The following is a 15,662-nucleotide window of genomic DNA, read 5'->3' on the forward strand; positions in this document are numbered from 1 at the left end:
AAAATGTGAAGATATTGTAGAACAAATCGATTTTTTTAAAGTACTAAATGTTATATTTGTAGCGTTAATTCGTGTGATGTACAAACCAAAGGAAAATAATTGCATAATCATGCTTTAACCGCCTGAGGATAATAACTTACTGCCATTTAACACTGTTGCTATGATCAGGAAAAGTGACAAAACTGTTTTGTTTTTCTTCCTGTTGATTATTTGAAAATGTTCCACAAAAAATCCAAATCTGTAAAACAACCCTCTTTACAGTTCACAGCTTAGACCAGGACTGTCTTTGTGTATTAGTCTCCATGTTAGCTTATATAATAAAAAAAACAGTTCCTTTAGTTCTAGGAATGGAATAGTCTCAAAGACGGAAGGAAAAGCCAAGATAGTTATGACTCTCACCGTGTTTTACCCAAGAGGACATACCATCGAAAATTAATTCGAAACTTCCAGTATGCACCATCTAGAAAGTGGGAAAATCCACCCTACATCCTGCTAATTGCTGCTTTAGCATTATTATTTTTTTTTTATCTTTTCTTTCCTTTTTTATGTGTAACGTATCAAATACATACACATATAAACAACGCTATTCGTGTTACTCCAGTATATGAATTCCACATATGAATGTTGCACCACTTTCATTTTTTGGTGCAACTAAACTCATTACTGTTATTTTACTTGCAACTTATTTTCTCATATATAGTTCCTAGAATATATATTGTATTATTTGTATTGAAGAAAGTTGTACCTATTCTCTTGAATTGGGATTCCAAATATGTACTCGTTAGATTATCTAGAATGTATCAAGTATACAAAGAGACAACTGTGGAATATTGGAGGATGGTATTGATAAACTGAATGATGACCTTTTCTATAAAAAAAAAATATTGATAAAGATTTAGTGTTTTTATGTGAAAACAGACATTTGACCAGATGCAATTTTCATACGTGATGATATTTAATGTCATTTGTAGAAGTAGTTCTAATTATGGCAGATACTATGGAGGAATATTAGTATAAATTAAGCGTGCTAATAAATATCAAATCTCTAAATCCATATACATGTAGTGAATAATATCAGTGGATTAGATAAGAATCCTTTTTTCGATTATGATATAGAGTTGTATATATGTATTGTATAAACCCCCTTCCGAGGGATCACCTGCAATATTAAGAAATTATGTTAATATCCTAGAGCTTTGCAGAAGGAAATTGTCCATTTTAAAAATTTAGGAAAAATGTTTTATGGATAGTTTAATACTAGATTCAGGAAATGCAGCAAAGTTAACATTTGATGATAACAATCAAAACTTACACTTATTTGAAACATATACAATTGATAATGATATTTTCAATAGATACTTGCATGGATAAAAGAGGAAAAGAATTCGTAGACTTTTGTATTGCAAACCAACTCTGTTTTATGAATCAAGACGTTTTTGTGACATTTTTGGAAACTTCACTTGCCATTATTGTCAAGGTAATTGTGTTGTTGATAATCTTTTAACTGATGTAGACATTGTACAATATTTTTTGTTTTTATGCCCCCGTAATCGAAGATTTTATTTCAGCATTGTCTGACTTATATTGTATATTGTCATGGAATATTTTATCTAAATATGGTTATGTTTAAAGCGATAATAGTGTACATAACAATCAATAAAAGACCCATTCATTCTTAAATGCCAAGGGGGGGGGGGGGGACTCTGCTATTAAGTTAAAAGAAGCATTACAAGATAAACGGCAATTTTGATGAACATCAATCACAAAGAGTCTATAGAATCAGTAATTAAAATAATAGAATGTTTGGATGCTGCTACCAATATCTAATTAATACCATATATACCCTAAAATAAAACATGTAAAAAAAAAAAAAAAAAAAAAAAAAAAAAAAACTCTTTTTAACATAAAAAAGATGGTTTGATAATGAGCTAAAATATATGTGCTCAAACTAGTAAGGAAGCAGTAGCTCCATCATCAAGAAATTGAATAAAACGCATGAGGATTTCAAAGATAGAAAAAAGGTTTCTAAAAGACCATGTGAAACAAGCTGAGGAAACATCAAAACCCATATTTAATCAAATGACTAAAGCAATCAGAAAGCTAAAAAAAAAAAAAAAGGTAAGGCAGCCGGTCCTGACAAGATCTGTAATGAAATAATTAAACCTAGCCAAATGTTTCTGATACCAGTCTAAATATAAGATTTTAATGCTTGCCCATTTCATGGCTATTATCCTTCTTCATGGTGTGATGGTTACACCACTCCGGTACACAAATCTAACAACAATAATGAGCCCAACAATAATAGAGCAATTACAATTAATAGCTCATTATAAACTTTTCAATAATTTTCTTCATTCAAGACTTGATAAATATTTACAAGGCAATTATTAAATCAACCCATGTCAAATAGGATTTGCAAAACAAGCTAAAATTTCAGATTATGTTTTTGTCTTGAAAACACTTATTGATAAGCATTTCAAAGCAGGTCAAGGAAAACTATGGGCTTGCCTTGCTGATTTTCATAAGGCTTTTGATAGTATAAACCATGCTGGTTTGAAACTTTAACTATTAAAGAGTTCATAGTAGATTTTACACAATTCTTAAAGAAATATTCTAAAAGCTATTCATCTAAAAAAAAAAACTTGGTAACAAATTATTTGGTCACTTTCATACTTGCAATGAGGTAAGACAAGGAGATAACATGAGTCCGAATCTATTCAAGATTTATCTTTACAATACAGCTTTCAAATAATCTTTCAAATTATGAAAGTTTTCTAAAATTAAACAATGCCTCGTTAACACATTCATTGTCTCACGTATGCTGATGATATGGTACATCTCTCACCCACTGTTGGGGGCCTTAAAGAAAAAAAACAATACTACTTTTCTCAGTACATAATGCAAAGACTGGTATCTCAAAATTAATAAATAGAAAACAAAAGTAATAGTTTTCAATTCATCTGGTTAACATCAATATCCCCTTCAATTTGGATAATAACAACATCGAATGTGTTAAACAGTACAAGTATTTGGGTCTGACGATACATTAACTAGTGTAAAAAATGATTGTTGTAACAGAGTCATAAATCTTTTTAAAAAGACTTTCTCACATTTATTTGAAGAGTAAAAGCTGCTTTCCATCTATTTGGCCACATTATTTAATCCACTATCCTTTTCGTTCCGAGTAATAGTTTTTTTAGTATCAATGTACATCATATACAGTAATCAATTTCTAAATTTAAGAGAAATCCAAATACGTGTATAAAATTCGAGAAAAAAAACGTAAATGTAGAGGCAGAAAGTCTTTCTTTTTTTAAATTTTACAACAATTTGCTAACTGTTTACTATAAAAGCAGCAAAAAAGATCTGAGCAAGGATGATTGCATGTACATGTGTTGTTAAATTAGCATAGATTAGAGAATCTTGATGGTGAATTTGCCTTATTTACTGAGGCTTTTAAATATTCTAAAATACTTCATCATAATGGTTTTACTTCATGGTATACTTGTAATAACTTCATACTTAACCAGACTAATATTAAATTTAGTGATGTTTTAGGCATGTCACTTCCAGAATTTTAAGTAAACTTTAAAAAATATTACCAACTTCTGTATTATTACATGGGGAAAAAGAGAGGAATATGCATAAAATGGTAAAATATTTTATTCTATATATATCATTATACACAAGAACTGTATACAGGATATCTCTTGTATATGCAATTATCAATAAATATACAATGTACATTGCTGTCATTATTATAAGATCATGTTTGTTCCAGGATTTGAAGCCTTCTTCTCTTATTTATTGGATGAAATATGGAACAGTATGCAAGCTCCAAAGTCCATTTAGACACAATACAAATCGAAAGCAGAACAAACACAGACCTCTAAAAACATCAGAGGTGGGATCAGGTGCCATGGAAGAGTAAGCATCCCCTGTTGACCGGTCACATCCACCGTGTCCACCTTGTCATAATCGGGGAAATGTAGTTGATTATCACTTGATTTTGAAAGTTCTCAGAAAAATCACTGACCACAAGTGCATCAACAAAGAAATGTAAAATGTACATGTATTCGATGGGGGAAAAACTTCATACATTCTGCTATACCTAAAGTTTGGAACCATATTGATGAAAAAAATGTACTACCAAAAGGTCACATGGGCATGTGCAATCAACTTATCCGGATATTGAAAGTAAGATGAAATATATGGAGAAAACGAACAGTATTCAAGCTAAAAAAAATCCATTAAACATTACAAAATAGGTGCAGAGCAAACTTGGACCTCCAAAACATTAGAGGTAGGATCAGGTGCCATGGAGGAGTGAGCATCCCCTGCCGACAAGACAGACCCGCCGTGTGCTCCTTGTCATGATCGGGAAATAACGGAAAAATCCGTCGATAATTCAGTGTGTAATTAATGGCCTAACTATTAGTATGAAAAACGACAGTCAGCATTTGACTCAAAGATAAAGTGTATTTGCTGACAAGGTCATTGTATCGACCATAGAACTTACGAAATGATGACTTTAAACGAGACTGCTGATATTCTTGTTTCATCAACTTGTTTGTCAATTATTTACCTCGTTTTAGAAATTGTACATACGCAGAGCATGCTCTTGCGTATCGAGTAAACTGAGAGATATAAACCCCGTATGCAGGTGATGAAGGTGTATTGCTGCATAAGTAAGGGAAGTTGACGATTGAAAAGTTAAAGTCATCACGTTTATCATAATGCTTGGTTGTTAGATTACCATTAACGTCTTTTTCAAGTAAAATATCCAAATATGAAACAGATGTGTCAGACTCTGTAGTACATGTATCTTTTATCTCAAGCTCACCGGGATATAACATTTCGACATAAGAATGGAAATAGCCATTGTTAATTGACAATACGTCGTCGATATATCTAAATATCGAGTTGAAGGCCACAGCAAATGTTTTCTTCTTTTCACGTATAAGATTTTGAACAAATTCTGCTTCATATGAATACAAAAAAAGGTCTGCTAATAACAGAGCGCAATTGGTACCCATGGAAATTCCAATAGATTGTTGGAAGACCTGGTCTCCAAAAACCACATAGATATTGTCAATCAGAAACTCAAGCATCTTTTTAATGTCAACTTCAGAGTACTTGTGTGTACAATCAGAATGTTTTTAACAAAATAATTTTGCAAATGACCAATGACAAGGTAAGTAAATTTACAAGTTCCATTTTTGTTGAAAAAGCAGCTGTCAATGTCATCAAAAAGCCTGGATTTTAATTTATCGTGGGGAATGGTTGTGTATAAAGTTGAAAAGTCGTAAGTTTTTAAGCTGTTGATTTTAGTAAAATCTTGTGATTTCAAATTTTTCAAAAGTTCCTTGGAATTTTTAAGTATCTACATCTGATTTACACCACTTCTCGAATATATTGTTGCACAATACTCTTGAAGTTTCCCCTTCATTACTGTTAATATCTTAGTGAAGAGTAAAGAAAGAGGCTTGGTTTGAACATTTACTGAACCCACTATGTATCTTAACTTGAAATATGGTGGAATACAAGACTGGACCCTTTTGTAATTAAGAATATTACTTATATTAACCGCGTCAATTCCTTTGTTGGTATATTGAAGTTTAAGGAAAAAACGGACTGTTTTAGCTGCTTCTTCTTCGGTAAAACATGGGGGTTTAAAACGCCTATGATTTGCAATATCCATAATCACAGATCCGAGCCTTTATTCTGGTGTCGAGGAATCAAAAAATGGACGTTCCTCGACCTTTTCAAGAAGACTACGTAAAAGATTCAAAGGGATAGAGTAAAGTTTGGTGCGAATATGATGTAGACCTAACTGTTGATTTACGTAAGGTATTAATGAATCAGAAAGAGACATCGTGTATTAAAGGTTTATTGTAAGACCGATGCCCATGAATACGCTTACGTCTCTGTGTATGGTTAAAAAGTCCCATTACATTTACTTTGTTACACTGTGGACTGGAAAGATTTCCAACACTATCGACATTGTCATTATATCCATGAGGAAAGGCTGTCCCTAGTCTTCTAATCCAAAATTCTTATCGTTGTCTACGGAAAGGTGTACTCAATGATGGACTGTTTGTATGGAGGTAAATTTTTTCTACAATTTTAACTTTCATTGACAAAATTGAATAATCAGGTAAATAAAAGTGCTTGTAGAGAAGCTGCTGGCCCCCGTTGTTGATTTCAAATCTGTGACCCGATATTCTTTTATGAAGTGAATCCTTGGTTTCGCCAACATAAACAAGTCCAGTCAACAAAGATTACATTCTATGCCGTAGACAACATTAGTAGATTTGCAGTTCAGATTTTCCCAAGTTTCGGTATAGAAGCTCTGTCCAGTAAGATTACTGGTGAAAGAAGTGTTAGTTATCAAAATGTCACAGGTTTTACAGTTTTTCGCAGAACATTTTGAAATAAAAGACTTAAATCTCGAATCACATACGCCCGCCATTTTCCACGAATATATAATTTTAGCACGACGCTGTACTTTAGGCTTTAATTGATGTCTTTGTATTTTACTTTGTACAGTATTGTTATTGAGGTTATTTTAGGAACTATCATATGGAATATCTCAAAATACTTAAATTTCTTATATTTGGCATGGTTGTCTGTTATGAAATATGGAGATAACAAACAGTAATCAAGCTCAAAAGTCCATTGGAACAATACAAATTCAGAGCAGGGCAAACACGGACCTCTAAAAACATCAAATGTGGTATCGGGTGCCATGAGTATTCCATATCATAAAGAAAGAAAATATCTAGTGTAAAGCTTGGTAAATATTTGCAGCAATACTTAAATGAACACTGTATAATAGAATTATCAAAGCATCGAAATTTTTTAAAATGCATCCAATTTTGTTTATGTAAGCAAATAAATGAGACTTCAGGAAACAAAAAATAAGGTGTTTTCCTCTTAAAGGCAATGACCGTTCACGGTAGCTCAGTCGGTAGAGCGCTCGCTCCGTGATCGGTAGGTCGTGAGTTCGAATCTCGGCCGCGACAGACCTAAGTCGATAAAAAATAGGTAGCAACTGTTCCTTCGCCATGCGCTCGGCACTTTGAAGTGAAAGTTGCGGGTCCTTCGGATGAGACCTTAAAAACCGAGGCCCCGTGTCACGGCAGGCGTTGGCACGATAAAGATCCCTCACTGCTCAATGGCCCTGAGTGCCGAGTAAAGGTCAAAATTTGAAGCCCTTCACCGGTATATGGTGACGTCTCTATATGAGTGAAAAATTCTCGAATGGGACGTAAAACAATATACAATCAATCAATCAATCAATCTTAAAGGCAATGCGTTTTATAGGAGTTTTATAATCTATAAGGAAACATATGTAATTGTATAAAAAGGAAATTCATACAACTGATTTGTAATCTGGAATTATTTTTTATTTTCATTTGTATCTTCATTTTTGAGAAAGTAAGGAATTTTAACATTTGGGCAAGCAGGAGCATTTTGACGGTTAAAGCACGACTAGATACAGCTTCTAAAATGCTTGCAATATCCTCCCTCCTGTTTGCCGGACTATCCGTCTCGCTTATCCCCGGGACTGCCCCGCAGTGTTGTCCACCCCTTCAGTTCCAGACCTACATCGACACATTAGAATCTTTATCAAATGTCAGGGATAAAAGATTTCAAAAATTTGTAAGTTCAAAGGATTAAACTGCGTTATTCAGTCAATTTTTCACAACTTTCTGCCACCTTTCAGTTGACGTGATGACATAGTTTCCTCTTGTGGTTGACTTTGCATAGTGATCAAACTTTTATAGTAACAAATGAGGGAAAATGTACGCATTACTTAAGTTTCGATATTGTAGCTCTCCAAGATAGAGGCGCAAAAGGTATCCATATCAGCATGGAAGAGAAAAAAAGGTTATTGATGTAGAAAAAAACGTACATGAATAAATGAATGATGGTCAGGGCTTTTCAAATGTATTTAATGTTATAGAAAGATTAATTTATGTATACTGTATAATATGAAGCAGTTATGAATTTGATGATTATATTGAGCATTACTTCACATGTTTTCAGTTCGAATGTTTGGGGAAAAAAACCCGTCATAGTCTTTGTGAAAAAAATTCTTCTTTGACTGTACAAACTTTTTCTAAAAAGTAAGTGGAGTCTTTAAATTATCAGAAGGGAAAGAGTCGGTGAGACATTCCGAATGCCGACACGTAATGATTTAGAGATCTATGTCTTTTTTCCTCGTATGATGCTATCCACTGATATTTTCTTTTTTCCCCTGTTATTATTTGGCAGAAAAAATGGCGCTTTTAATTAAATTCGACTATTTTCGATTGATGAGTGCATCAATCATAACAAACAGTTAAAACAGACCGGTATATCGATGATGTAACGTATTCAATATAACTTAGTAATAATGTCCCATTTGCCAGTTTACGCGGAAACAAAACTCCCCTCCTTAACGAAAGAGCGCACCAAGGGAGATAATCTCGAAATTTGTGTATTAATTAGCATGAATATACATGTATATTATCTTCTGTGCATTTCTATACATGATTTATATTCTGCACTGCATGGTTCTTGTTATATTTTTTTACTATATGGGTTTTTTCTGTACTTCTTTCTAGATGTATTCGTATGATGCTAAGTCTCGGAGAACAGCAACACATGTCGTAGCTGAATCAAAGGAAGACGAATTCGACCAAATAGACGATTTTGCAGCTGTAAGCTTACAGTTATACATTAGGAAAACATTTCATGGATAAATAATGAAATCTATCTTTTTTTTAGTTAAAAGCTATAGGTTGTTTGTAAAAGGTACTAACAGTGCATATATGAATAGAAAAAAAATCAGTTTATGCAATGTATCTTAAAAAATGAAAAAAAAAGTGAAGATAACGAACAGTGATTGATCTCGAAAAATCCACAAACAATACGAATATGTGAAGAGGGCATAAAACACGGACCCCTTGATATTCCAGAGGCGAGATCAGGTGCCAAGGAGGAGTAAGCATCCCCTGTTGAACGGTAACACCCACTGAGAGCCCTATGTATTGATCATGTAAACGGAACATACCGTAGTCAAATTCGGTATAAAGAAGTATGACTTCGAGTAATTAAAACATTTTGTAGAGCAAAACAATTTTTTAATCATTTTTCTCTGTCGTCTGTTCGAGTACGTATGATTGCTTAGTGAGACGTGATCTTATAAAGATTTCGGACACTTTATAAATCACTAGTAAATCATTCGTTTATTTCTTAGAAATTGCGATTTTCTTGATGAGTTGTAAAGATTCTCCCAATATTATTAATGACTATAATTTAAATAAGATAACAAAAAATCCATCTGGTATATATTTTTATAATGAGGAGAAACTCAAATTTATTAACAATGAGTGTGAAATATTTTAAGACATGAATATGAAAAATATCTTTTATCTAGGATTTACAGCATTTAGTGAAAGAAATGCCCATTAATAATTAAGGATTTTTTTTGGTTTTGTGAGTGTCATTGGTGTGTAAATCACATAGAGTAGGCTAGCTCGCTTCATAAAAATATACCTAAGTGCAAGTATGTGTGTTTTACATACCAGTATCATTCACAAACCTTAAAACATTCCTTATATTTACGTTTTAAGGCTTTAAAACCAACAAAGAAGACTTCAAAACAGAAAAAAAATTAACGTTTAAAGGGGCCTGAACACAAATGCATTGTTTACTTTTTAAATTTATATGTTTATTCTAACATAAAGCCATTTAAATGAATTGAACACATTCAATGACAACTTCGTTCTTCTTTAAATCACGTTAAACTTCTGTATTTGTGAACAGGGCACGAGCTCTGTTATTGTTAATGTTTAGGTTTCACCGGGTTTGTTCAATTTGTTAATCTCTACACACATCACTGAGCACGAAATGACAATACAGGTGAGTTGGTTTTGCATTTCTTCTTTGAATTTTGTGGATTATAGTTTTAATATTTTCCACCAATACACAACACAATTTCTATTTTTAGTATCAAGGATAAAGTTTACTTCGTGAAAGTGCAAGTATATGTGTCAAGCAAACGCATCCATTAATTTGTAGTTTTGATAATTTCCAGATAAAAGAAGTTTCTGAACACGCTTTTTTATATTTCCGTGTGAAATGCCAGAGCAACGTATAACCCATGACATTATACAGAAAATTTGAGAAAATATGAACTTCAAGTCTGTATCCCAGCTCCTTAAAGTCATAAAACGACGAATCATAATCAAAAGTGTTTATTTCTTTAAAATATTAAAATAAAGCAAATCATAAGAATTTATAAGAAATGTCTAGAGACCGTACTTATAAACAATACACTTTTAAATTTACATTTTCTTAAGCATGCGATATTTTATTTATCAATTTCTTATCTTTATTTAAATTATTCCTATGAAGTTGTTGATTGTAAATCTTTTATGAGATCCGTACGTCACATAGATTGAAAAACCATTAAGCAGTTGACATTTAGCATTCTTCCATGTTTGGAGTTTAATAAAGTAGTATATAGTTGAATTTTGATATTGCTGATTTTCTATTAGCTCTACTGGTCAGAGATCAGAAGAGCGATGGTAAGGTGTCCGTCATCCGGCCGTCTGTCTGTCTGTCTAGCTGTCTGTCTGTCCGTCTGTCTGTAAACAATTTTTCAAAACGCTACTCCTCCTACAGTTTTGGTCTGATTTCAATATAACTTGGCACACAAGTACACTATATTAAGATACATAATTTAGTGCATCGGTTTTTGATTTTGATGAACGGTGTTGCCATGGTTACTAAAAATAGAAATTTCTGTGAAATTCCTTTAAAACGCTACTCCTCCTACAGTTTTGGTCTGATTTCAATATAACTTGGCACACAAGTAGACTACACTAAGATACATAATTTAGTGCATCGGTTTTTGATTTCGGTGAACGGTGTTGCCATGGTTACTAAAAATAGAAATTTCTGTGAAATTCCTTTAAAATGCTACCCCTCCTACAGTTTTGGTCTGATTTCAACATACCTTGACACACAAGTAGACTACACTGAGATACATAATTTAGTGCATCGGTTTTTGATTTCGGTGAACGGTGTTGCCATGGTTACTAAAAATAGAAATTTCTGTGAAATTCCTTTAAAATGCTACCCCTCCTACAGTTTTGGTCTGATTTCAATATACCTTGACACACAAGTAGACTACACTGAGATACATAATTTAGTGCATCGGTTTTTGATTTCGGTGAACGGTGTTGCCATGGTTACTAAAAATAGAAATTTCTTTGAAATTCCTTTAAAATGCTACTCCTCCTACAGTTTTGGTCTGATTTCAATATACCTTGACACACAAGTAGACTACACTGAGATTCATAATTTAGTGCATCGGTTTTTTATTTTGATGAACGGTGTTGCCATGGTTACTAAAAATAGAAATTTCTGTGAAATTCCTTTAAAACATTACTTCTCCTACAGTTTTAGTCTGAGTTCAATCTAATTTGGCACACAATTAGAATACACTACGATACACAATATGTATTTCGGCTTTGATTTAAGTGAATGGTGTTGTCATGGTTACTAAAAAGTAGAAATTTCTGTGAAATACTTATAAAATGCTACTTCTGCTACAGTTTTTGTTTGATTTCAATATAACTTGGCACAGAAGAAGACTACACAATTCTATTTATTGTTGCATGTTGCAAAGTTACAAATCCAAGTGCTTCTTTGTTATACGTACAGACCAGTAGAGCTACAGTCTCATTAGAGACTTCTGATTCAATATTACCGGATACTCATAAATATAGATAGGTAGACAATAGTAACAGATAACGATAAAAAGAATACACCAAAACACAGATTAAACTGTTGTCTTACATCGTGAAAAATGCGTTGGAAATATAGTAAATTTCTTATCCATTCAGAATAAATCCTATTCGTGGGCAAAAGGACAGTGCTGCGTTTCAGCGACGGGTCGCTATAACCAAACATGCATCCCAGGTCAGGCAGAACCTTACTTGTTTCAGATATTTATATATCAAAGACTGATGTTAACGATGATCTAAAGTTTCTACCGTTATTAATATTTCTATGACAAACTCCTTTCATTTTTTTTACCTAAAGTGTTCAGACACTAACAGGAAAATGTAAATATATCTCTTATAAGATTGGTATGAATTCTTATAAAGTATTTATCAATTAGGAGGAAAGGTAATATAAGACTGTCATTATTAAAAAAAATCAGTTAATAAAATCAAAATAACTTTTATTTAATTTAATTGATTTCAGCTGGAGCCAAATTAGTCAGGCGATCGTTTATGGGTGTATCGCCTAACACAATTAAGGTAGATACGTACATGTTCATGGTGAGCGGTTTAACAAGACTCGTCACCGTGGGACCAAACTGTACCCCTGTAGAGTCTGCACAAATCACCTCAAAGATCCCCCAACCAGGTATTTGTTATTCTTTTATTTTAAATTTTTATGTTTCTTTTACTCCTTTTTTCAACTTATCAAGAGGGTTTTCGTAATTGGATAAATTTTGGCCATTGCAATTTGTTATATTTACATTTACTGTGCTTTTCTACTAAGCAAACTGTCAAATTGATTTGAAAGACATTTTTGTGTAGACTCACGCGTAGAAACATACCCGGTGAAACTCGCGCTAAAGTGACGTCAAAATGAGGCTACAGAGACGTTAATAAAATATGACGATATAGGGCAGCGAGAAATTCAAACATTGAGTATATTTTTGGAGCGTTTAAGCATGTAAAATGTAAATATAAAGAATGTTTTTAAGCTAAGTGTGAATTATTGGTGTGTAAATCACATAGACTTGCACGTAGGCATAGAGTTTCATGAAATATGCCTACGTGACAAGTTTGTGTGATTTAAACACCGACAACTCACACAAAACTCAAAAACATTCCTTATTTACATTTTATAATCCCACGCTGCGGAACGGTGTCAATTAGAAAAATATATAGAAAAAAAGAAATGGCGATTTCGGAGAAGGATGCTTTAATCTTTTAAGACGATTTTGCACATAAATCATAAAATACACGAGATAAAGCACGATTAATTCTATTCAAGTTTTCTTTAAGCCGGTTCTTAACAGTATGCTATAAATTTATCTCTTCTCGTAGATGGTCAGTTTATGTGGATTTTCTACAACATGACAATGGGAATTAAAGATGCTTCCATCTTTACACCACCCAAAATCTGTTTTAAAAAGGTAAGTTCATCATCTGTTTTAAAATTTATGTTTGTTGTTTATTTTATCTGTAGACATTTTGAAATGTTAATTTAAAGTTTATAGATGAAATATAGAAGATTATTCACACGGAGCACTTCTGTTTACAAGGTTATCTCCTTATAAATTTCCATTTTATCATCGGAAAACTTATGGTGTATACAGGAAATTTTCGCCCTGTATTATTTTCGCCCCTTTAAATTTGCCCTCTTCGTTAGTGGGCGAACTAAAAAGGCGGCAAATTCACATGTGACAGCATTGACACTTAAACACAATTTAAAACAGGGTAAATTTGCTTACAATTGTGAAAGGGCGAAAATAACAAGGGATGAGAAAATAACTTTGTATACAGTAAAGTATTCCTCTTTCCTGATTTTAAAAATCCCTCCTTGGAATTTAAAAAAATCCAGAAGCACATCCTTTTGCAAAGAGAGATCTGCAAAGCTTCAATCATGTTTTAATCATGTTTTAAACTGATGATGATTTTCCTGGCGTTTAAGAGACAGATAAATCACTCGTTACATATATTTTGTGATAAGTTAATAGTCAGAACTACCAAAATAAAGGTGATATCATTCCCTTGCAGATTTTATTCTTTGATTGAAAGATTTTATTGTTTAAGCAGGGAATAAGAGTAGAGAGAAGACCGGATGCTTTACCTCATCTCATGCCTTTTTAGGAGCAGAAAGTCATCACCTCCCAGAATTGACTACCAGAAATGCGTTCTTGTTTTAAGTTAATCGTTCTTCTCTAATGAGAGACAGTCTTTATATGATTGAAAAATTCTCGAGTGGGACGTTAAACAACATCCAATTAATCAATTCAACGAGGGACAAGGAAAGTTGCTCTTCTTCATGTATATAGTCCATATTCTTGTGTATTTAAGTGAAATTCTTTGAATATATTTATAATTGCTCTCTGATGTATGTTCGTTTAAATAAATAACACATTTAATAATATACACTTAGTATTATTGTGATTGGAAAAAGAAAAAGTAATTATTTTTTAATTTATTTCGATAGAGAATACTTACAGCTAGATTTTAGACCACCTATACATGAGTTTTGTCTGTTTTGACTTATTTATGTAGTTTTTTTTGTTTGAAAGAAAATGGTTTGCTGTAAACATATTAATGTTACTCTTGCCATTCGTCTTCTTTTTTATCTAGCATGTTAAGACATAAAAAGACATACTAAGACCCCAAAATAGTGTACTTATTTGTTCAACTCACAAAAAATCCTTACGAATAAGGCTACTGCAACAGACCGCTTGTATTGTATAAACTAAATGTGTTTGAAATATGTGGAAAATGTCACGTTGTTAAAGATATTGTTGAATACTAGTAAACAAATCTCAAAATTGGCGTCACGGTAGCCTAGTAGTAGGGTGTTTGCTTCTTGATCGGGAGGCCCGGGTTCGATTCTTGTTCACCACGCCGCATCAAACCTAAGACGTAAACGCAGGTATTGACTGTTCCTTCACCAAACGCCCGGCATCAGAAGTGATTTCAAATCACGGATCTTTCGGATGAGACCTTATTAACTGAGGACTCGTGCCTCCGTTTTTAAGGTCATATCTGAAAGACCCATGACTTTCACTTCCAATGCTGGACGCTTAGCGAAGTAAGTCACTACCTATTTTAAAATTCTTAAGTTTGACGCGGCGCCGGGAACGAGAATCGGAGCTGGTTCCTATCGATTGCGAAGCGAATTCCCTCTCTAAATTATTGAAGACAGAAGGATAGATGATTTTTATATTGCCCCTGAACCGTTTAATACGATATTTCAACATATAACCAATAATACTTTCCATTCGAACAAAGTGTTAAGATCTTTTTTATGTTTAGCCCATCGTCGGGCGTTATCTATTACAGAATTAATAACAAGAAGCTCCCAGCCCCATCGACTACACTGTATAGAATTTGAGGAATGTTGACCTATAATGAAATTCTTTACATTCTTGTATCATCGTGCTTGTTTGTCAATAACCTGCCTCTTTTAAGACATTGTCTTCCGTAGATCATGCTCTTACGTATTAAATAAACGACATAAACCCTATATGCAGGTGATAATGGTATATTGCTGCATAAATAAGTGAAGTTGACGATAGAAAATCTGAAATCATTTCGTTTATCATAAAGCTTTGTCGTTAGTTTGCAATCAATGTCATGTAGTAAAACATATATATAAAACAGATGTGGCAGACTATGTTTTGTCTTTTATATCAAGTTAGATGGGATATGTCAAATCAAATTAGGAATGAAATGAAATTTATGGAAATAAAGAACAGTATTCAAGCTCAAAAGTCCATTAAACAATACAAATCAGGAGCAGAGCAAACACGGACCTCTAAAACATCATAGGTGGGATCAGGTGCCATGGAGGAGTGAGAGTCCCCTGTCGACCGTGTTCTCCTTGTCATGATTGGGAAA

General features: G+C 33.1%; 1 protein-coding gene across 1 annotated transcript; it reads left to right on the forward strand.

Moving 5' to 3' along the window:
- Positions 1–7,485: 7,485 nt before the first annotated feature.
- Positions 7,486–14,184, forward strand: LOC133172182 (uncharacterized). Its single transcript, XM_061307021.1, has 6 exons — positions 7,486–7,665; positions 8,613–8,708; positions 11,904–11,979; positions 12,268–12,432; positions 13,125–13,213; positions 13,857–14,184. Exons 1-6 carry the CDS (start codon positions 7,513–7,515, stop codon positions 13,908–13,910), a joined length of 633 nt encoding a protein of 210 aa, XP_061163005.1. The 5' UTR covers positions 7,486–7,512; the 3' UTR covers positions 13,911–14,184.
- Positions 14,185–15,662: the final 1,478 nt, after the last annotated feature.

Source organism: Saccostrea echinata, unplaced genomic scaffold (assembly GCF_033153115.1).
Source record: "Saccostrea echinata isolate AGI-Se365-2 ecotype Australia unplaced genomic scaffold, CSIRO_AGI_Sech_v1 ptg000054l, whole genome shotgun sequence".
NCBI classification, from domain to species: domain Eukaryota; kingdom Metazoa; phylum Mollusca; class Bivalvia; order Ostreida; family Ostreidae; genus Saccostrea; species Saccostrea echinata.